This window comes from Macaca fascicularis, chromosome 1 (genome assembly GCF_037993035.2).
Source record: "Macaca fascicularis isolate 582-1 chromosome 1, T2T-MFA8v1.1".
NCBI lineage: Eukaryota > Metazoa > Chordata > Mammalia > Primates > Cercopithecidae > Macaca > Macaca fascicularis.
The window spans coordinates 111,588,776-111,607,752 of NC_088375.1; the positions used below are offsets into that span (position 1 = coordinate 111,588,776).

The 18,977-nt window shown below is 41.2% G+C and overlaps 1 protein-coding gene across 1 annotated transcript; it reads right to left on the bottom strand.

The window, feature by feature from the left end:
* Nucleotides 1-247: 247 nt before the first annotated feature.
* LOC102119904 (NBPF family member NBPF6-like protein) lies at nucleotides 248-18,174 on the bottom strand. Its single transcript, XM_065546817.1, is given in 6 exon segments — nucleotides 248-699; nucleotides 4,386-4,485; nucleotides 5,273-5,395; nucleotides 12,744-12,978; nucleotides 15,624-15,742; nucleotides 17,997-18,174. Coding segments are annotated over 5 exon segments (666 nt in total). The 3' UTR covers nucleotides 248-699; nucleotides 4,386-4,474.
* Nucleotides 18,175-18,977: the final 803 nt, after the last annotated feature.

Below are 18,977 nucleotides of genomic sequence, written 5' to 3' on the forward strand. Positions count from 1 at the left end.
TTATAGATCTGTTTCCTTGCAAGGAAACAGGAATATCTTGCCTGCGGCTTCCAGAGTTGGAGATACATGTAGTTTCACTACTGAGTGCTAACATTTAATTTTGGAATCAAGTGATGCATTCAGACTGGTTGCTATCATTTTGTGGTATACATGTAGTGAATACATTCGTGATTGAGTTTCCTGCTTTTAGCTGGAGCAAGAAAGTTTTATAATTGTGATTTGTACAAAGAAATCATAGGCAAGAGAATGTGTGTAAAATAAACTTTATTGTCAGAGGTTTCTAAACGCTCATCCTTCAAGGAAAACGGACATACGCTGAAGAGCTGATAAACAGTCTACAGCAGTGTTATTCTAACTTAATCTTGATTCCAAGTCCTTGCCATTTTCCTCCAGCTGCTGTTGACTCCAGTTATATATAGGTTGGGGGAAAGGGGATTATCTATGAATCTAGGTATCACTGTTTCTTGGGCAGTTATCATATTTGCAGGCTGAAGGGATGAGATTTCTACAATCTAACTATCCATTTGGAGTACAAATCTGGAGTGGCTGTAAAATTTGCTTCTCAGGGATGGAGCTTTCAGATTTGGACTTTCAATCGTTCTGTTGTTTCAGTTTTTCTCATCAACTGGGGAGCTGTTTGTGACTAAGCTTTGTTAAAAGTAGAGAAGAGCTTTTGATAGTTCCAACATTAGTTGTTACCTGAAACACACACACACACACACACACACACAGCGAAACAATAACCTTTGGTGAGGTCTTGCTGATACTTAACTGAGGCTGGACTGAGAGCTAAGTGGTGATACAGGCCAGGTGCAAACTGAGTGCAGTTAAGTGGATAATCTCTGGTAGTGAAGATAATCTCTGGCCTAGAAAAAGATAGTAATAATAGATTGAAAAGAAAGTCTCCTGAAATGAACTAGCTGGCCTGTGGTGTAGGACACAGGACCTCAGCCACCTTATGATTCTAAAAGCCTTGCTCAAAGCCACTGCAGATGAGTTAGCTAAGTCTCTACCACCTCCTCAGCATCAACTGAATCTCCATAATACTCCTGTGAAGAGAAATAAAGGTCTTTCCCACCTCCAGGAAGGGATTTGCTTAGCCTCAAATGTGCACATTCAGAAATAGCTTGTAAGAAAGAGAGGACAGTTTGCAGAGAAATAACCCTCCTAAGTCCACATCCTATTCCTTTTAATTAAGAGAGTGGTGCCAAGGGAAGATGCCCTAGAACATCAAAGCCAACAGGGTGCTCAGATATCACCCAAGTACAGTTCCATCTTTGGCCATAAGGAGACAATGGTGTCAAGAGGCTAAGACCATGTGATCTGTAGGTGAAAAACCTGGGATGAGAATCGAGGCCTCAAACCTTTTCCACGACATCACAGAGTTCAGGAGCAGTTAGAGGGAAGGATTCAATCTGGAGAACACTAACAGCCTCTAGAGATTATTGGGTCATGGTGGCTGGGACAGAAATAAGGATTCACAGAAAGATGTTTATAGTAAATGTTCTTTTACAGTAAATGTTCTTTTGTGATTTTGCTTGATAAAAAAGCTGAGCAAAAGTGAAAATTTTTTCTTTCTTTCTTTTCTTTTTCTTTTCTCTTTTTATTTTATTTTTTTATTTTTGAGACAGTTTCACTCTTGTTGTCCAGGCTGGAGTGCAATGGTGCAATCTCAGCTCACCACAACCTCCGCCCCTGGGGTTCAAGCAATTCTCCTGCCTCAGCCTCCCAAGTAGCTGTGATTTACAGGCATGCACCACCACGCCCAGCCAATTTTTTTTTTTTTTTTTTTTTTTTTTGCATTTTTAGTAGAGACGGGGTTCCTCCATGTTGGTCAGGCTGTTCTCAAACTCCCGACCTCAGGTGATCCTCCCAAAGTGCTGGGATTACAGGCGCGAGCCACCACACCTGGCCAAAAGTAAAAATTTTCTAATTGCAATTCTTAACCACTTATGGGTTGTGAAATCAATATAGTGGACTGCGTACTACTACAGGCTTTATTTAAATACTAGGTAGGGTGGATTACACATAGTAAAAGGTTCTTTAAAAAATGATCACAAAGAATTAGATATTTCTCACTGCATCTTGTGGTCAGAAAAGTTTGAGAAACTGCTCTATGTAGGCAAATTATAGGTTCAATCTATCCATCGACCTCTTTTTCTCTTCTCTTTTTTCCATGCTATGCAAACAAGACCATGGAGAGAGGAAGGCAAATTCCATCAATAGGTGGTGTTAAGCCTTTTCTATGAGATAGCTGCACATTTGGGACACTTCTATGCTGGTGACTTGAGATTCTAGTGGATAGATGGTCCTTTTCATCTTTAGCCACATGTAAAAATTACTTGGGAGCTTTTTAAGACTACTAGTGGCTTCCATCCACCTGGAAGCATTTAAGTCAGAATCTCTGTGTGTACAGTCCAGGCACTTGTGTTAGTTAAAAACTTCACCAGTCTTTCTAATGTGACAGAATGGTTTAAAGCTACTGAGTAGACCCACCCTATTTCCCACCATTGTCTTTGTTTCTCTTTCACCATAGGCTTCTTTCCCATGTGAAAGTGAAGATGTCAGTCTCTCTTTTCACAGTCTCAAGTAAATCACTATCTTTCTCAATTGGACTGCCAAGGCAAAGATTTCTTTCCATTTATCTATCTGGATTTTTACAAAGCTGGCCTCTGGATTCCCTTTTCTCAAAGCTAATTCACCACAAAGGCACTGCTCAAGTCAAGGAGCTGGACCTTCATACACCTGCACCTGACAATCATGGGTAAATACTTTGCATGGGGTTGCTGGGTGCTGTGGGATTGACATAAACTCCCAGGTATTGCCAGCTCTGAGCCTCAGGCAAGCTTGTGACTAAGAGACTCCAGTAGTCTGAGGACAGTCCTAACTCAGAAGGGTCTTTGGAAGCAAAAACAAACACAGGCATGAGAGGGGGAAAAAAAAATCCCATGTGATCTTGGTTTATACCTAACAGAACTTGTGCAAGAATGGATATTTAAGGTGGGTATTGTACACAGCAGAGCTTAGTAAATACCAAGTCTGGAGTTTAAGGGATAGGCTGAAGAGATTTTGCAGGTTTGTAAACATTTGTGCCAATCTGAACATTGGTTTTTCTCTTCAGTGGTAAGAGCTAGGCACAATAAGGTAGCTAGGATATTATAATTTGAATCAATACATTATACATTTTTATTTTGCCAAGGACCAAGATGAACTATGACGATTTCAATTTTTTAGTACTTTATTTTCATCAGTTTGAAAATTAAGACTTTTGCTCCTTTATTGGCTTATGGCACCTTTTTGGTTTTCACACTTTCTCAAAGACTGGTAACTTATAATCTAAATTATGATTGCTTATTCTTTCAGTACTCTAGGGGAAAGTTGATTTAATCTTGACAAAATGTATTCAATTAAAATAATTGTTCTCTTAAATATTTTCTTTCCTTTCTTTCTTTCTTTCTCTCTCTTTCTCTCTCCTTCCTTCCCTCCCTCCCTCCCTTCCTCCTTCCTTCCTTCCTTCCTTCCTTTGTTTCTTTCTTTCTTTCTTTCTTTCTTTCTTTCTTTCTTTCTTTCTTTCTTTCTTTCTTTCTTTCTTTCTTTCTCTTTCTTCTTTCTTTCTTTCTTTCTCTTTCTCTCTCCTTCCTTCCCTCCCTCCCTCCCTCCTTCCTTCCCTCCCTTCCTCCCTCCCTCCCTCCTTTCTTTCTTTCTTTCTTTCTTTCTTTCTTTCTTTCTTTCTTTCTTTCTTTCTTTCTTTCTTTCTTTCTTTCTTTCTGTCTCTCTCTTTCTTTCTTTCTTTCTTTTTCTTTCTTTCTTTCTCTCTCTCTCTCTTTCTTTCTTTCTCTCTTTCTTTCTTTCTTTCTTTCTTTCTTTCTTTCTTTCTTTCTTTCTTTCTCTTTCTTTCGTCTTACTCTGTCACCCAGGTTACAGTGCAGTGGTGCAATCTTGGCTCACTGCAACCTCCACCTCCTGGGTTTACATGATTCTCCTGCCTCAGCCTCCCGAGTAGTTGGGACTACAGGCACGTGCCACCACGCCCTGCTAATATTTGTATTTTTAGTAGAGACGGGGTTTCACAATGTTGTTCTCTTAAATCTTTTCACCTTTTAAGCTTGTCCTTTTCTTCTCCAATTTGCAATAGTGGAGTGTGAGTGCACTGAAATACTATATTTCTTAGAGCTACTTAATCCTGGAGGCTGGCAGTCTGGGGGCTTGGAGGGAGTGCATCTAGAAAGCAGCCGTCTCTAAGTTGAGAATAACTATGAGAATTGTGGGTTATAAGTCTTTGAGCAGCTCTGGCCTCCCTGTCCTCTTTTGTTTCTACAGTGGGGTGTGACAAGAGAAGGGACCCATCTGGGAGTGACTTCATATTGTGACCTTTCACCACTTACCTCTGGAAATTTGATTCAGGGAAGCCGGGGAAGTCTCCGGTATTCTTCTCTGAGAACTCTGTTTTCATTATACAGCTGGACAACGGAATCTATGATCTGCCTGTAGAGGTTAGAGGTGCATCCTGTTCCAGGTAATAATTACAATTTAGGCAAGTCATACACGTTTGCTTAAGAGAATGCTTTCTGCACATTCCATGTTCTTCCTCTCTATCTTAGCCTAGGGAGAAAACCATGGGGACTCAAGGCTGGAACTTTAGTGTGATGGGACAGAAGCTTAATCATGATTCTCAACCAATGCCAGCACGTCACATGTATTATCATGTCCAATGGCTGAAATATGAAGGAGGCTTTCCTGAAATAGTTGCTGCTTTGGTATGGGAAGGGACCTGGTTACTGTTCTTCTGGCCCAGCACAATGTTGTGAAATGATGGCCTCTGTGTGAGAGCAATCGAAGAGGAGGGGGTTGGAGAGAACCACCTTGGGGTGGTAGAATGAAGAGTAATCAAGACATAAGGGAAGCTGATGAGGATGGCAGCAGAGGACACTCTCATTCTGCCAAATGAGGTGCTCAGAAACCTGGGTTCTACTGAATGCCAATCACGTAAGAAGCAGAGAGACAGCAGGCAGTGTACAGCAGCAGAAAGAAGACGGCAGACAGCCTAGGAATCACAAGAATGATTTTAGAGGTAGACACCTCTAAGATGGAGGCAAATCTTTAAGCCTATATATTCATTATAAATAGGAATGATAGTAGCTGCCCTAACTCTCTAGCTGGGACATTTGTAGTGAATAAGTGAAGTAACGTATGTCAAAGTGCTTGAAATCTATAAAACTCTGCCCCAGTCACATGCCTTTAGAACAATACATATTGCCAGAAGCAGACCGACTTGGGCTTCTCCTACCATTTTGTTCATCAAAGCTGTTGAGATGACGTTCCAGCTTTTCTCGCAGGCAGTTGTTGATGAAAAGGGTTTCCTTCAGGTGCTGCCGCTGGCTCTGGATCTCATCTTCTGCAGCCGTTCCACCAGGACATGGAATGAGATGGGAAATGAAGAATGCCGATCACTAAAGGGGTAGTCAGGGGCCTCTCATCAAGACCCCTGGCCTTCACCATGCTTTTGCCAATTTCATCTTCTCATCAGGGAACATAAGGCAACTTTCTTTAAGAGCTTTTAAGGTTTCAAACAAAGCATGGCCAAGTGCTAAGCAAACTCCACAGGGATGCCTCCCACAGGGAGATATGGGAAGTATAAGGCAGGTTGACAGGAGGTGGGAAAACACTGAAGGTCCCTGAGTAGGGCTTTTCTAGCACTAGGAAAGGTGTGACCACCTCCTTGAGATGACTTATAGGTACTAGGGAACATCTTCCTCTCTACAAAATATCTCTCCTGAACATCTTTTTTGTTGTTGTTGTTGTTGTTTGACAGAGTCTCTTTCTGTCGCCCAACCTGGAGTGCAGAGGCACCATCTTAGCTCACTGCATCTCCATCTCCCAGGTCCAAAGGATTCTCATGCCACAGCCTCCCAAGTGGCTGAGACTACAGGCGTGCACCACAATGCTTGGCTAATTTTTGCATTTTTAGTAGAGACGGTGTTTCAGCATGTTGGCCTGCCTGGTCTCGAATCCTGACCTCAAGTGATCCACCCACCTAGGCCTCCCAAAGTGCTGGGATTATAGGTGTCAGCCACCGTGCCCAGCCCTGAACATCTTTAACAGATGGTAAAGACCTTCTTCTGCACCTTGTTGTGAAATTGGAAAGAGAAATAAGGATGCCTTTGTCAGAGGATGGTATGAGTAATAAAAGCCACTTATACCCATCCCTGGCAAAATGACAAACCTAATATGGTTTATATTACTATGAAAGCTCAATGAGTCTCTTTCTATTGCATAGAAGAGTATATAAAGCATATAGTTCCCTAACAATCCAAACTTTTGCCCCAAAGTCAAGTCAAACATTCAAGTAAGGGAGAGGAGATATAGGTCAAAGTTTTAATCTATACACACACCAGTGAGACTACCAACTCAAAGGGCTCTTACATACCTAAAGAAGCTCCAATGGCTAGTGTGGAGTTATTCTGGGAAGAGGGCATGCTGGTGGCATTGCTGTTAGATTCAGCCTTTTCTCCAGCAGATAGCCTCGTTGTTTATTTAGATTGAATTACAACATTGAGACTAAACTAACAGAGATCGTAAAAATACATTGGTGCTGCACAAAGATTGAGAATCCGGGCTATTCACCAAAGGGTTGCCAAGACCAAAGTCTTTTCTTTATGGAAGTCCCCTGATATTCTAGTAGTCAGATGGAACCTTATGGGAAAGCAAGCACCTGAGGGGAGATGGAGACTGGAGCTTGAAACCCAGGAAGCATTATAATTGCACCTCCAAACATATGGGCAAGCCTGCCAACATTCTTGGGATGGCTAGAACAGCTTGGGAAAACTGTTCAGGAACTATAATCATCAAGAATATTTCAGGAAGGCTGGGCGCGGTGGCTCACGTCTATAATCCCAGCACTTTAGGTGGCAGGGGTCGGCGAATTGCTTGACCTCAGGAGTTTGAGGCCAGCCTGGGCAACAAGGCAAGACCCTGTCTCTACCAAAAAGGCAAAAATATAGTTGGGAGTAGTGGCATGCATCTGTGGTCTCAGCTACTCAGAAGGCTGAGGTGGGAGGGTCATTTGATCTAGGTTGTAGGTTGTCGTGAGCGGAGATCATGCCACTGCACTCTAGCCTGGATGACAGAACAAGAAACCCTATCTCTCTCTCTCTCTCTCTCTCTATATATATATATATATATTTATATATACAAAATTTATATATATTATATATATATAATATATATTTATATATATATAATTTATATATATATATAATTTTTTTTTTTCTTCAGGAAAGATAAGATATCCCATTTTAAAGAAGGAGATCTGTTAAACGGATTTGTACATGTGCTGCAGTAGTGGCAGAGAGTCTGCCATAATCTCTTCACTCTCTCCATTCTGGCCTGCTTTGAGTATACCAGCTTGCAGATGCCATTTGGGGTCAGAGGAACTGAGGTGAGGACAGGAGCAGAGCAAATTACTTGACCCAACAGGGAACTGTACTTGAGACTTGATCCCAGAGCTATGTTCAGCCTAATCACTTTTTTAAAGTGAATATTTAGGACCTGCATGCAGAGAATAACATCTCTCAGTTTAGACAGAGGTGTTGAGCATGTAGAATGTAGGAGCTACTGAGAGATTGATGGAGCTTTATTTTTCTTATCAAAGGAGCACTCACTGTATATCCAGAGCAGAGGAGTCTTCCTGTGCATCAAAGAGGAAGGCATTGCTGCTGGGAAGTTGGTGGGAGACATGGCAGCTGGAATGAGTCAAATGCTGTTCATCTAGTGAGTCCTCCAGGACTTCATCCATTTCTTCCTCCTAGACCTTCCTTCTGAGCCTGGTGGAGTAGGCAAGACAAGGGATTAAACTAAGGCAGCCTGGAACCACAGCTTCATAGCTAGTTCTGATCTGAAGCTCATGGAAGAGGCACCAAAACCAAATGGACCATCATATCAAAGAGGAAGTATACAATCCACTTTTGACTGGGAGTATAGTGGGCCAAGAGTTAGTATAGAAGTGAAAACAGCAAGTGATCAGTGCTTTGACCTCATAACACACAGATAAGAAGGCAGACTCAACAACTACTCTAAAATACACTCAGGGCACACAGGACACACAGAGATTCATACTATTGGCTTCAAAATGCTGTGTTCAAATTTTATTTAATATGATGTGGAGTGGTCCATTGAATACCAGCTCTTGAGACAACGTAACATCCCAGGGCTTTTGCAGATTTTAGACCCCTAGCTCTAAATACTTGCTATGGTTTCAGTTTATTTTCAAGGTAATTTTCTGGCTATAAAACGTCTGCCAACATAATTCAGGAAAACTGTGCAGAAACCAGATAGGCATCTCACTTTGGTTTGCAACCATATAGATTTTAAAGATACAGAAACCAGGGATCCCTGGTTAGTTTACTTTTCAGTAAGACTGACTAGTTAACTAAGTGTGAGAAATTACTAGGAAATAAGAACCAATACAAGAATTGCAAAGAGAACAGAGAACCATTTTTTAAAGGGTACATTGTATAATCAGTCAACAAAAAGAGGTACACTCAGCAGTTTCTGCTTTTTCTAGATCTGGGACCTTTAACCTCTTGAACCCTTGTTTCTGGAATTCTCTTTAGATTTGGTCAGTCCATTATCAGCCCCTTCATCATTCAGAGTTACCTGGGAGCCAGTAGCTTTTGCCTGTCTTCATTTTTCTTACCATTGTGATTTTCTGCAAATCAAAATTAGAAAGAGCTGGTCAGAAATTAAGCAGGTCCCATTTCACACATTGCACACATGGGGCCTATATGATCAGGGACATAACACTTGACATGTGTGTTCAGAATGCTCTGTGAGAATTTTTGCAGGAGGCCTCAGGTTGTGTCTTTAGAGAAGTGGCCTGGTGGGCTTCCCTGAGCCCACTGGACAGGGTGTTCCTGATGTGGTGAATCATCACCATGACATCAGCTGTCTGAAGCAGAGCAAAAAGTTTAAAATGTCTTTTGTTCCCCAGCTCAAAGAATACTTGCCTGGCTGCCCTTTGGACTTCTCCAGTTGTAACCTTCCTTCCTGCCACAGGCTGGTTGCCAGACCATGACTGTTTGTCCCCTTGCTACTCACACACAGAACCTGCTCCAGTCTCTGAGAGGACACATAGCCCTGTCCTACCGCTACTGCAAAACCAGAGGACTGCCCAGGTGCCTTCAAGTCTGTCCCTGTTGTGCTTCCTCCAATGTTCTTGGGGGTAATTCTTTTTCTCTTCTTCTCAGTTTGTTAGTGAAAATTGGGGGTGATTCTGTGAAAAATATTCCAGTATAAATCAACTTTTCTAACATCAGTTTCTACTATATCTTGTCCCTAAACTAACTCCAAAAGATTTGGACAGTTTATCGGGACCTGAAAATAAATAAATAAATAACCCTGAAAGAGAAATACACTCATGAACATTAAGACACTACTTCAACCGATCTGTACAGCAGCCGTGGAATTATGATTTGACCCACTTTACAAATGAGGAAACAGAAATTCAAGAAGGATCAATCACTTGCACAAAGTTAGTAAATACAGCGCTGAGGCTAGAGCCTAGGTAATTCTGATTCTTAGTCCAGGGGTCTTCCCATTCTAACAAGCTGCCTTCTGTCATACTGTTCTTTCTGACCACAAAGATTGAACGGAGACTTCAGCTTCTGGCCAAGTTGGAGTAATAGGGACCAGATTTGTCCTCCACCTTAAACAACTAAGAAACTGGAAAAGGTATTTTAAACTCTAGCTTCAACATTGGATATAGTGCAGTACAGGACAGTGATGCCTGAAAGAGAGAAAATAAAAGAGATGAGTCCTGTGACTGCTCCAGTTTACTTCCTGAGATTGTCAACTGCAAAGCAGGGAGGGAGGACCCAGGCAGAGCCTGGTAGTAAGTTTGAAGAAGTCAGGGTGGGTAGACATCACAGGACAGACTAGAGACTAGATTGCTGCACAGACAGAATGCCTTGGATATCTGTCTTCAATCTTCAGCTAAGTACTGATTAGTACATGAATTTGAGGAAATTATGCAAAGCAGGGAAAAGAACTTCCCAAAAGGAATAATCTCTGTAGTTCACACAGAGTTTGCAACATTTGGTGTTTCCATTAGCTAGAGTGAAAATCCCTTTTAATAGAGGGAGCATTGCTTAGAACAGGAGTCGCCAACCCCCAGCATTGGTCCATGCCCTGTTAGGAATGGGACCGCACAGCAGAAGGTGAGCAGCCAGCCAGAAAGCATTACAGCCTGAGTTCTACCTCCTGTCAGATCAGCACTGGCATTAGATTAGCATTGGAGCACAAGCCCTATTGTGAACTGTACATGCCACGGGTCTAGGTTGCACGCTCCTTATGAGACTCTAACTAGTGCCTGATGATCTGAGGTGGAACAGTTTCCTACTGAAACCACCCAACTCCCAACCCCTACCATCCCACCCCCACCTTGTCTGTGGAAAAATTGTCTTTCATGCAACCAGTCCCTGGTGCCAAATCTGTGGGAGATCACTAGCTTAGAACCTTCAAAAGAGTGTTGCCCCCAGTGTAAACTATGGACTTTGTGTGATAATGACACGTCAATGTAAGTTCATCAACTGTAACAAATGTACCGTTCTGGGGAGAGATGCTGATAGCCTAGGAGGCTATGCATGTGTGCAGGCAGGGTGTATATGGGAACTTTTTGTACTCCCTGCTCAATTTTGGTGTGAATCTGAAACTACTCTAAAAAATAAGATCTATTTTCTTAAAAGTCATATTGCCTCCATAGTGGGAAAAAAAAATAGCGGTTGACTACTAGCTGCTCTTATCCTGCCTAAAAAATTTAAAAAGCCAGCTTTAAAAGATGCAAATTGATTTTAAGTAACTTTATTGCATACCAAAACAAAGCTAAAATAGTTTTAACACAAAATGCAAAAAAATCCAGCACTCAATAAGTTACAATTCGCAATGTCTAACACCAAATCAAATAATGTTAGGAATGCAGAGAGACAGAAAACTGTAATCCATGACAAGAAGGGGGGAAAAAAATCAATCTGCTTAAACTGACTTAGAAAGGACACATCAAGTGAGAATTAAAAAATCAATAGAAAGGACACAGATGACAGAATCTGTAGACAAGGACATTGAAACAAATATAACTATATTCCTTGTATTAAAGAAGCTAGGCCAGGTGTGGCAGCTCACGCTTGTAATCCTGGCACTTTGCGAGGCCAAGGTGGGTGGGTCATCTGCGGTCAGGAGTTGGTGACCAGCCTGGCCAATGTGGTGAAACACCATCTCTCTGAAAAATATGAAAATTAGCTGGGTGTGGAGGCACGTCCCAGCTACTCAGGAGGCTGCAGGCACAAGAATCCCAGCTACTCAGGAGGCTGAGGCACAAGAATCACTTGAACCCAGGAGGCGAAGGTTGCAGTGAGCTGAAATCTCACCATTGTACTTCAGCCTGGGCAACAGAACGAGACTTTGTCTCAAAAAATAGAATAAAATAAAATAAACAAGCTAGGGGAAAATATGAAATGATGAAGAGTTACATAGAAGGCCTTAAAAAAGATATAAATTAAATTTACATGAAAAATAAAGTCTGAGATGAAAATACACTGGATAGGATTAACAGCAGATGCTGCTGAAGAAAGATTAACCAATTTCAAGACATGGAAATAGAAACAAAGAGAGAAAAAAAAGATACAACAAAAATGAACAGACCATTAGTCAGCTGTGGTAAAATTTCAAAGCAGCTAATACAAATATAACTGGAGTCTTTGAATGAGAGGCTAGAGAGAAAGAAGAGAATATGTATTATATAGATTTGATATACATGTGCCATATATAATATATTGTATATGCCGTGTATAAGACATATATGTCATTATTATTCAAATTTGATCAGAACTATAAACATGCAGATGCAAGAAACTAGATAAAGTAAAACAATATGTAAAAGATAAAACTATACAAGGTCTTATCTTAACTAAACTGCTTCAAACCAGTGATAAATAGAAAATCTCAAAAGTGGCCAGAGGAAAAACGACATATTATGTACGGAGGAACAAAAATAAGAATTATGGCAGACTTCTTGTTGGAAACAATGTAATCCAGAAAACAGTGTAATATCACTTTTCAAACACTTTAAAAACAAAAACTGTCAACTAGAATCCTACGCCCAGTGAAAATATCTTCCAGAAGTGAAGCTGAGTTCTTATGCTCATCAAGATGAAGTAATCCACTATACTCTATCTCTCTTACTGATTGAAACTAAGAACTCTCAGGCCAGGCACAGTGGCTCACACCTGTAATCCCAGCACTTTAGGAGGCCAAAGCAGGTGGATCACGTGAGCTCAGTAGTTCAACACCAGCCTGGGCAACATGGAGAAACCCTGTCTCTACAAAAAATACAAAAGTCATCCAGGCGTGGTGGCACACACCTGTAGTACCAGCTACTTGGGAGGCTGAGGTTGGAGGAATGCTTGAGCCCAGGAGGCACAGATCACAGTCAGCCAAGATTGTGTCACTGCACTCCAGCTTGGGTAAGAGAGCAAGACTCTGTCTGAAAATAAAAAACAAAACTCAGAACTCTTGAAAGAATATGCAAAGTGATTACCTGAGTGCTCTAAAGAGAAAACAATAGAATGCAGATTAAGGACCATAGTCAAAACGAAGATAAAATTTACAATGGAGATAACTCTGCATTTTTTCTCCCCACTTTGGGGCACTTGGGAGGAGCTAAGGGTCTTCAGAGCCTGAAGCCAACTTACCTGTGGCCAGTTTTCTGACAAGGACCTCTGTCAGCTGGCTTCCTTGTACCATTTGCTCACAGAATCTCTGTCTCTGGTAGTAGGCAATGCCGGTGTTCCTAAGAAGGCCCCCAAAAGACTTGACTGTGTTCTTCACATGCTGGGTGAAAAGGTAGCAGACACCTCTCCCTTCCTGTATCTTCTGTAGAAAGTGGGTCAGTTCTTTAGCCTGAGCCTGAATTAAGGGATCATGTATCTTAAGGTGGGAAAGAGGAGTAAGAGGGAATGTAGTGAATAATAGATTATAAAAGTTTCAGAGGAGAGATCTCTTAGAATCCCCGTGAGGAACTCCCAAGTTGAATTCTTTTTTTTTTCTTTTTTTTTTCTTTCTTTTTCTTTTCTTTTCTTTTTTTTTTTTTTTGAGACAGAGTCTCACTCTGTTGCCCAGACTGGAATGCAGTGATGTGATCTCAGCTCACTGCAACCTCTGCCTCTGCCTCCGCCTCCCAGGTTCAAGCAATTCTCTTGCCTCAGACTTCCAAGTAGCTGGGACTACAGGTGCCCACAACCATGCCAGGATAATTTATATATTTTTTGTAGAGATGGGGTTTTGCCATGTTGGTCATGCTAGTCTCGAACTCCTGACCTCAAATGATTCATGCACCTCACTGTACCAAAGTGCTGGGATTACAGGCATGAGCCACCTCACCTGGCCCAAGATGAATTCTTGTACAAGTTGTGTGACTTGCCTGTGGCAGAAGGAATGAAGAAACAGCCTTGGGGTTGTCTGTTATTTTACTAACTTTGCTTTAAAAAGATGCCCAAGTACATTTTCGTACAATATACATTAAGCATTATATAGTAACTGGCAAAAAAAAAGAAAGAAAGAAAGAAAAAAAGCCAGGTTCAAAAATGTTGGCCAGGTATCTCTGGTGTTATTGAAAGTTAAAAAGAAAAATCAGTGAAAAGGTCAAGAAGGGCAATATTCTTTTGAATGACATGAAGATAGACCATAATCAGTAAGAAGGCAATTAAAACTAAAGTTCTGGCCGGGTGCAGTGGCTCACACCTGTAATCCCAGCACTTTGGGAGGCCGAGGCAGGCAGATTACCTTAGGTCAGAAATTTTGAGACCAGCCTGGCCAACATGGCGACACCCCATCTCTACTAAAAATACAAAAATTAGCTGGCATGGTGGTGTGCGCCTGTACTCTCAGTTCCTTGGGAGGCTGACCTAGGAGGATCGCTTGAACCTGGGAGGTGGAGGCTGCAGTGAGCTGAGATCACACAACTGCACTCTAGCCTGGGCAACAGGGTAAGACTCCATCTCAAAAAAAAAAAAAAAGTAAAGTTCTGAGTAGTAATTTCATTACTCTATGTGGGATTTCATTGTTTTCTAATTATTGTATAAGCATTTCTCATGGTGATATGGTTTGGCTCTGTGTCCCCACCCAAATCTCATGTTGGATTGTAATCCCCAATGTTGGGGGAGGGAACAGCTGGAAGGTGACTGGATCATGGGGGCGGGTTTCCCCCTTGCTGTTCTCGTGATAGTGAATGAGTTCTCATGAGGTCTGGTTTTTGAAAGTGCAGCACCTCCCTCTTTGCTCTCTCTCTCTCCTCTTCTGGCCATGTGAAGACCATGCCTGCTTCTCCTTCGACTTCCACAATGATTGTAAGTTTCCCGAGGCCAGCCCAGAAGCAGAAGCCTGTACAGTCCACAGAACCATGAGCCGATTAAACCTCTTTTCTTTATAAATCACCCAGTCTCAGATGCGTGTTTATAGCAGTGTGAGAATGGACTAATACACGTGGGTTCAAATGTGGAGTGTGAGCTCTGTGAGTCTAAGGACAGTGCCACCTATGACCCAACTTACCGCACCCGGTAGTATGTACACATACAAGTAGTTATTCAGTTAATGTTTAGAACCATGTAGTCCCAGAGCTGGACTGAACATTTACAGTCATCTACTCCATCTCATGCTTGAGTTTTCTCCCTGATATTCTTCTAAGTAGTTATCCTCAGGTCCTCTTTCAAACTCTATTCCTTAGAGTTACTAGAAAGTGTCAGCGGAAGTAAAGACACATACTGGGGAGAAGCAGGGGCTCCAGACCTATCCCCTCTTCAATCAAATCTCTCTGCTTTGGTGAGTTTTACACATTTGAGCTTCTATGATTTCATTTCAACAAAGCATTAAAAGAAAGATTAAAAGAAGTTTTGAATGCTACAATCTACTTTACGTCTGAAACCCTCTAAGGATAGTCAATGCTGGTCCTGAGCAAATTAATAATTTATTTTCCACACAATAGCTGCTCAATCATCTATCTATCCAATAGCCCTAGCAGTTAATACTCCACCTAGTGTAACATTTTTAAAAAAAGTTTGGAGGAGAAACATTCTTATCATGAAAGGCACTTTGGAAAGTTTGAAAATATCTCTTACAGAAAATGATAATGACAATCACCATATCTATAAATGGGAACAAATATAATAATTATAGAAAATAGTTGTTCAGAGTTTTATATGTGTTAGAGATGATTCTAACTACTTGCAATTGTGCATTTAATCTTCATAACCCTCTAAGGTAGATACTGTCAGTATTTCCATTTTATAAATGAGGTAGCCTAGGTTGATGACATGCAGAAAAGTGAAGTAAATTTGACCAAGGACACACAGATAGAAGCCACATTGCTATTACGCCAACACAGGCAGCTGTTTCCATTTTACTAATGTGCTATTTAATGGAAAACCCTAGACACCTAACTGGACCATAGCCTCATTGTGTCTTAGTCTAGTTCTGTGTCTGCCTCATACATTTCTGCCCTTCTCCTTGCACAAATTTTCTCTTTGTTCTACCAGCCTAGGCTGCCCCACTTCAAACGGTATTTATACACTTCCCACAGAGGTACCTCCTTACTGGAGCCTTGCAGCTGGCCTCGGCAATTCAGCCAGCTCCCTCTCCTGAAACTGCAGCTCCTCCTCCAGCACAGATTCTATAAGGTCTTTGCACTCTTCACACTCTGAGAAAAGGCAGACATGCCTGCATCATGGAAGGCTGGACGTGCTGCTGTGGTCACTGCCTGCAGGACAGGAAGCAGGGTCTATCTCAAGGATAAAAGTATCCCCAGTACCAGGCTTTACACTAGGATTTCCATATCTTTATTCCTCAGTCTCTCAACTACTCCCCGTTTTAGAGATGAGGAAAGAAGAACCCATAGGCTGATAAAACAACTTGACAAGATGATTCAACTGGAATGAGACAGTCAGAATTCACATCCCCTGAGGTCTGACTCCACATCTTTTTTTCTTTTTTCTTTTTTTTTTTGAGATGGAATCTCACTTTGTTGCCCAGATTGGAGTGCAGTGGCATGATCTCGGTTCACATCAACCTCTAACTCCCGGGTTATTCTCCTGCCTCAGCCTCCCAAATAGCTAAGATTACAAGTGTGCACCACCACACCCTGCTAGTTTTTGTATTTTCAGTAGAGACAAGGCTTCACGATGTTGGCCAGGCTGGTCTCGAACTCCTGACCTCAAATGATCTACCCACCTTGACTTTCCAAAGTGCTGGGATTACAGTAAGTGTGCCAATGTGCCTGGCCATGACTTCAAATCTTAAGGCCAATTTACCAAACCTTACAGCCTCTTAAATAAAACATGAACATAAGGCCAAGAAATAATGGCTTCCTGTGTCACTTCCTGTGTTTGGGAAGATACTAAGAACTGTAGGACTGATGGTTCTCCTGCTTCAAGAGTTTCAATAATCCCAAAATATTTCAAAGATTTAAACATTTATCTGTATACAACTGTGTAAAGCTGTATATGGAGGAGAACGATCCAAATGATATATGCCCAAAAGCTAATAGGTGGTATTTTGAAGGGAGAACCAACACGTAGTGTTTGTCATGGTACTGTTGCAGTAGGTTTTTAAGAATTATCATCATATGATCATCACCACTATCCAAACAGGTAGTTACTACTCTATTACCATTACAGATGAGGAAACTGAGGCACAGTGACGACGAGTAAGATTTGAACCCAGGAAATTTGGCCCTAGGGTATATGCTCTTTAATCACTGCACAATAATACCTTTATACTAAGGTCTTAGGTAATATGATTCTTCTTCTCTAGCTTGAGAATTTTTTTTTCCTACAATTATAATGAATGAAGTTTTTTTTAAACTAGTTTTTCCACACACCAAAGCTCATCTTTTCACTTCTTTAGTAAGTGGGCTTTTGGCTTTACTTTTCTATCACAGTAAGTTAGACAGCAACTTTTAGTTACCTCCCACACAATGATTTATTTTAAAATAATTGCAGAAATTTGAAAGCAAATTCAATTTCAATGTTAACCAGAATCCTCTTCTAATTAATATCCCTGTTCCTCTCATGCCCTTGTTCCCATGTTTCCCTGTCATTACAGCTTCTCCCTTCCCCGACTATTAGTAACAGGTTTTGGATTTTACAGTGAATTTAAAAATGTGAGAGCCAACTGTGGAGAGGAAAGGACTAGCTCTTAAACTGGCCTGGCCTTCTACTGAGAACGGCGGTCTGCTCCACTTGGCCTTGTTCTCATTTTGGCCATATGTCTCATAGCTCTGATCCTGGACGTCCACCTGCAGTTGTTTGCTGTCCGTAAAGTTGATACTCAGAGAGAGACAGAAAGGGTGTTACAAAGTCTCTGATTTTTCTGGAAATACCCTCAATCCAACCACAGCATGAGGAATGGCTTATTTGAACTTTTGTGGGAAGAGAATATTGATCCAGGCATAATAAAGACTTTTCTCCATGTTTGCTATTGAAGTTCGCATCTCCACATATCTGTGACTCAGTTGAGAATAAGTAGTTTTAAGTTCCTTCAAGGCAGATAGGGTATACTATTTCTTCTTTCACCCTGGTGCTGTTGGCACAGTGCTGTGCAAATGGGTGTTCTTTAAAAAGTTTAAATTGAATCCTGAGCTGTTTTAACCAACAGTGATATTACATGTTTGTAGAAGCTGATACTCATTGCTGAGAAGGGAAAGACAGTTTCATGCCTAAACCAAGGTTTTGGTCTCTATTCCTCACTACACTCGCCCTGCAAACTTTACACCTTTGTGCCTCAGTTGTTCTGTCCTTGGCAAATTGAGAGTAAAATGCCCACTTCTACCTTTTTGGGAGGGTAGTTAGGATAAAATTAATTGTGATAGAGAATAAAGTCTGCAGTGTTTCATTTCACAGAGGAAAATGGACAATCATTTATCACTTTGGTGACCTTGCCCCTGTGGGACCTACTGTATTTCTGCAGGTGATTGGCCAGGGAGTAGGCAGTAGCTTTGGATGTCAGGAATTTCTCTGTGAGGTCTCGGAAGTTCTGTTTGCATTTTTCCAGTTCAGAGCGCAAGTACTGATTGGTTTCTAGGATGCTCGTTTCTGCCCTTGGACCAGAACAAGTGGTGGGAGGTACGGCCATGCTGAAGCTTGTGGAGGAAGTGGAATCAGAGCCTAGGGAGAATAAACCCAAACAAATAATACATTAAAAACAAATGCATGGATTATGCTAATGGTTGCACTACTTGGGTAAATTACTAAAACTTATTGAACTGTACAATTATAATGGGTAAATTTTATAGTATGTAAATTATACCTCAATAAAGTTTCTTTACATTAAACAAAGATTTAAATGAGTCAAAAGAAAGCAGATCTGATTCATTACTTACTTTTGGGATAAACTTTGTCAGCATCCCACAACTCTGAGAATCCTCAGCCACAAAAACAAGGCACAAAGTGCCTGAGCTTAGAATCTAAGGTACTGTCTGTGGTTCAGGCTCTGATAGGAATGCCAGAGGTAAGACCCAGTGCCAGGTAACAGTCTGGAGTCATGATAACAGAATTAGAAGGTGGGGGTGTCATGGAATGTTAGGATCTCTGCCTTCCAGGTGTCTAGGCCATGTGGAAACACAAGGTCTCTTCTGAAGGACACCACCAATGGAGACAACTCTCCCTCAGCAGTCATTCTCAGTACTTGTATACTCTTGTGACAATACCATAGGCCTATCTCTTTCTAAAATTTAACCATATTTTCATTGTTTATTATGGCAAATGCATAGACAACATCAAGGAATACATATTTCCTCAAGTTCTATCGTTGTCTTAAGGACTGTCATGAAGTCATTTTCTTCTTAATGAAAAATTTAACACTTTTAGATAGTCTTGATGTTCTTCTTTGGTCCTCCAGTTTTCCACATCATTTATATTATAAGAAAAAAAATCCTG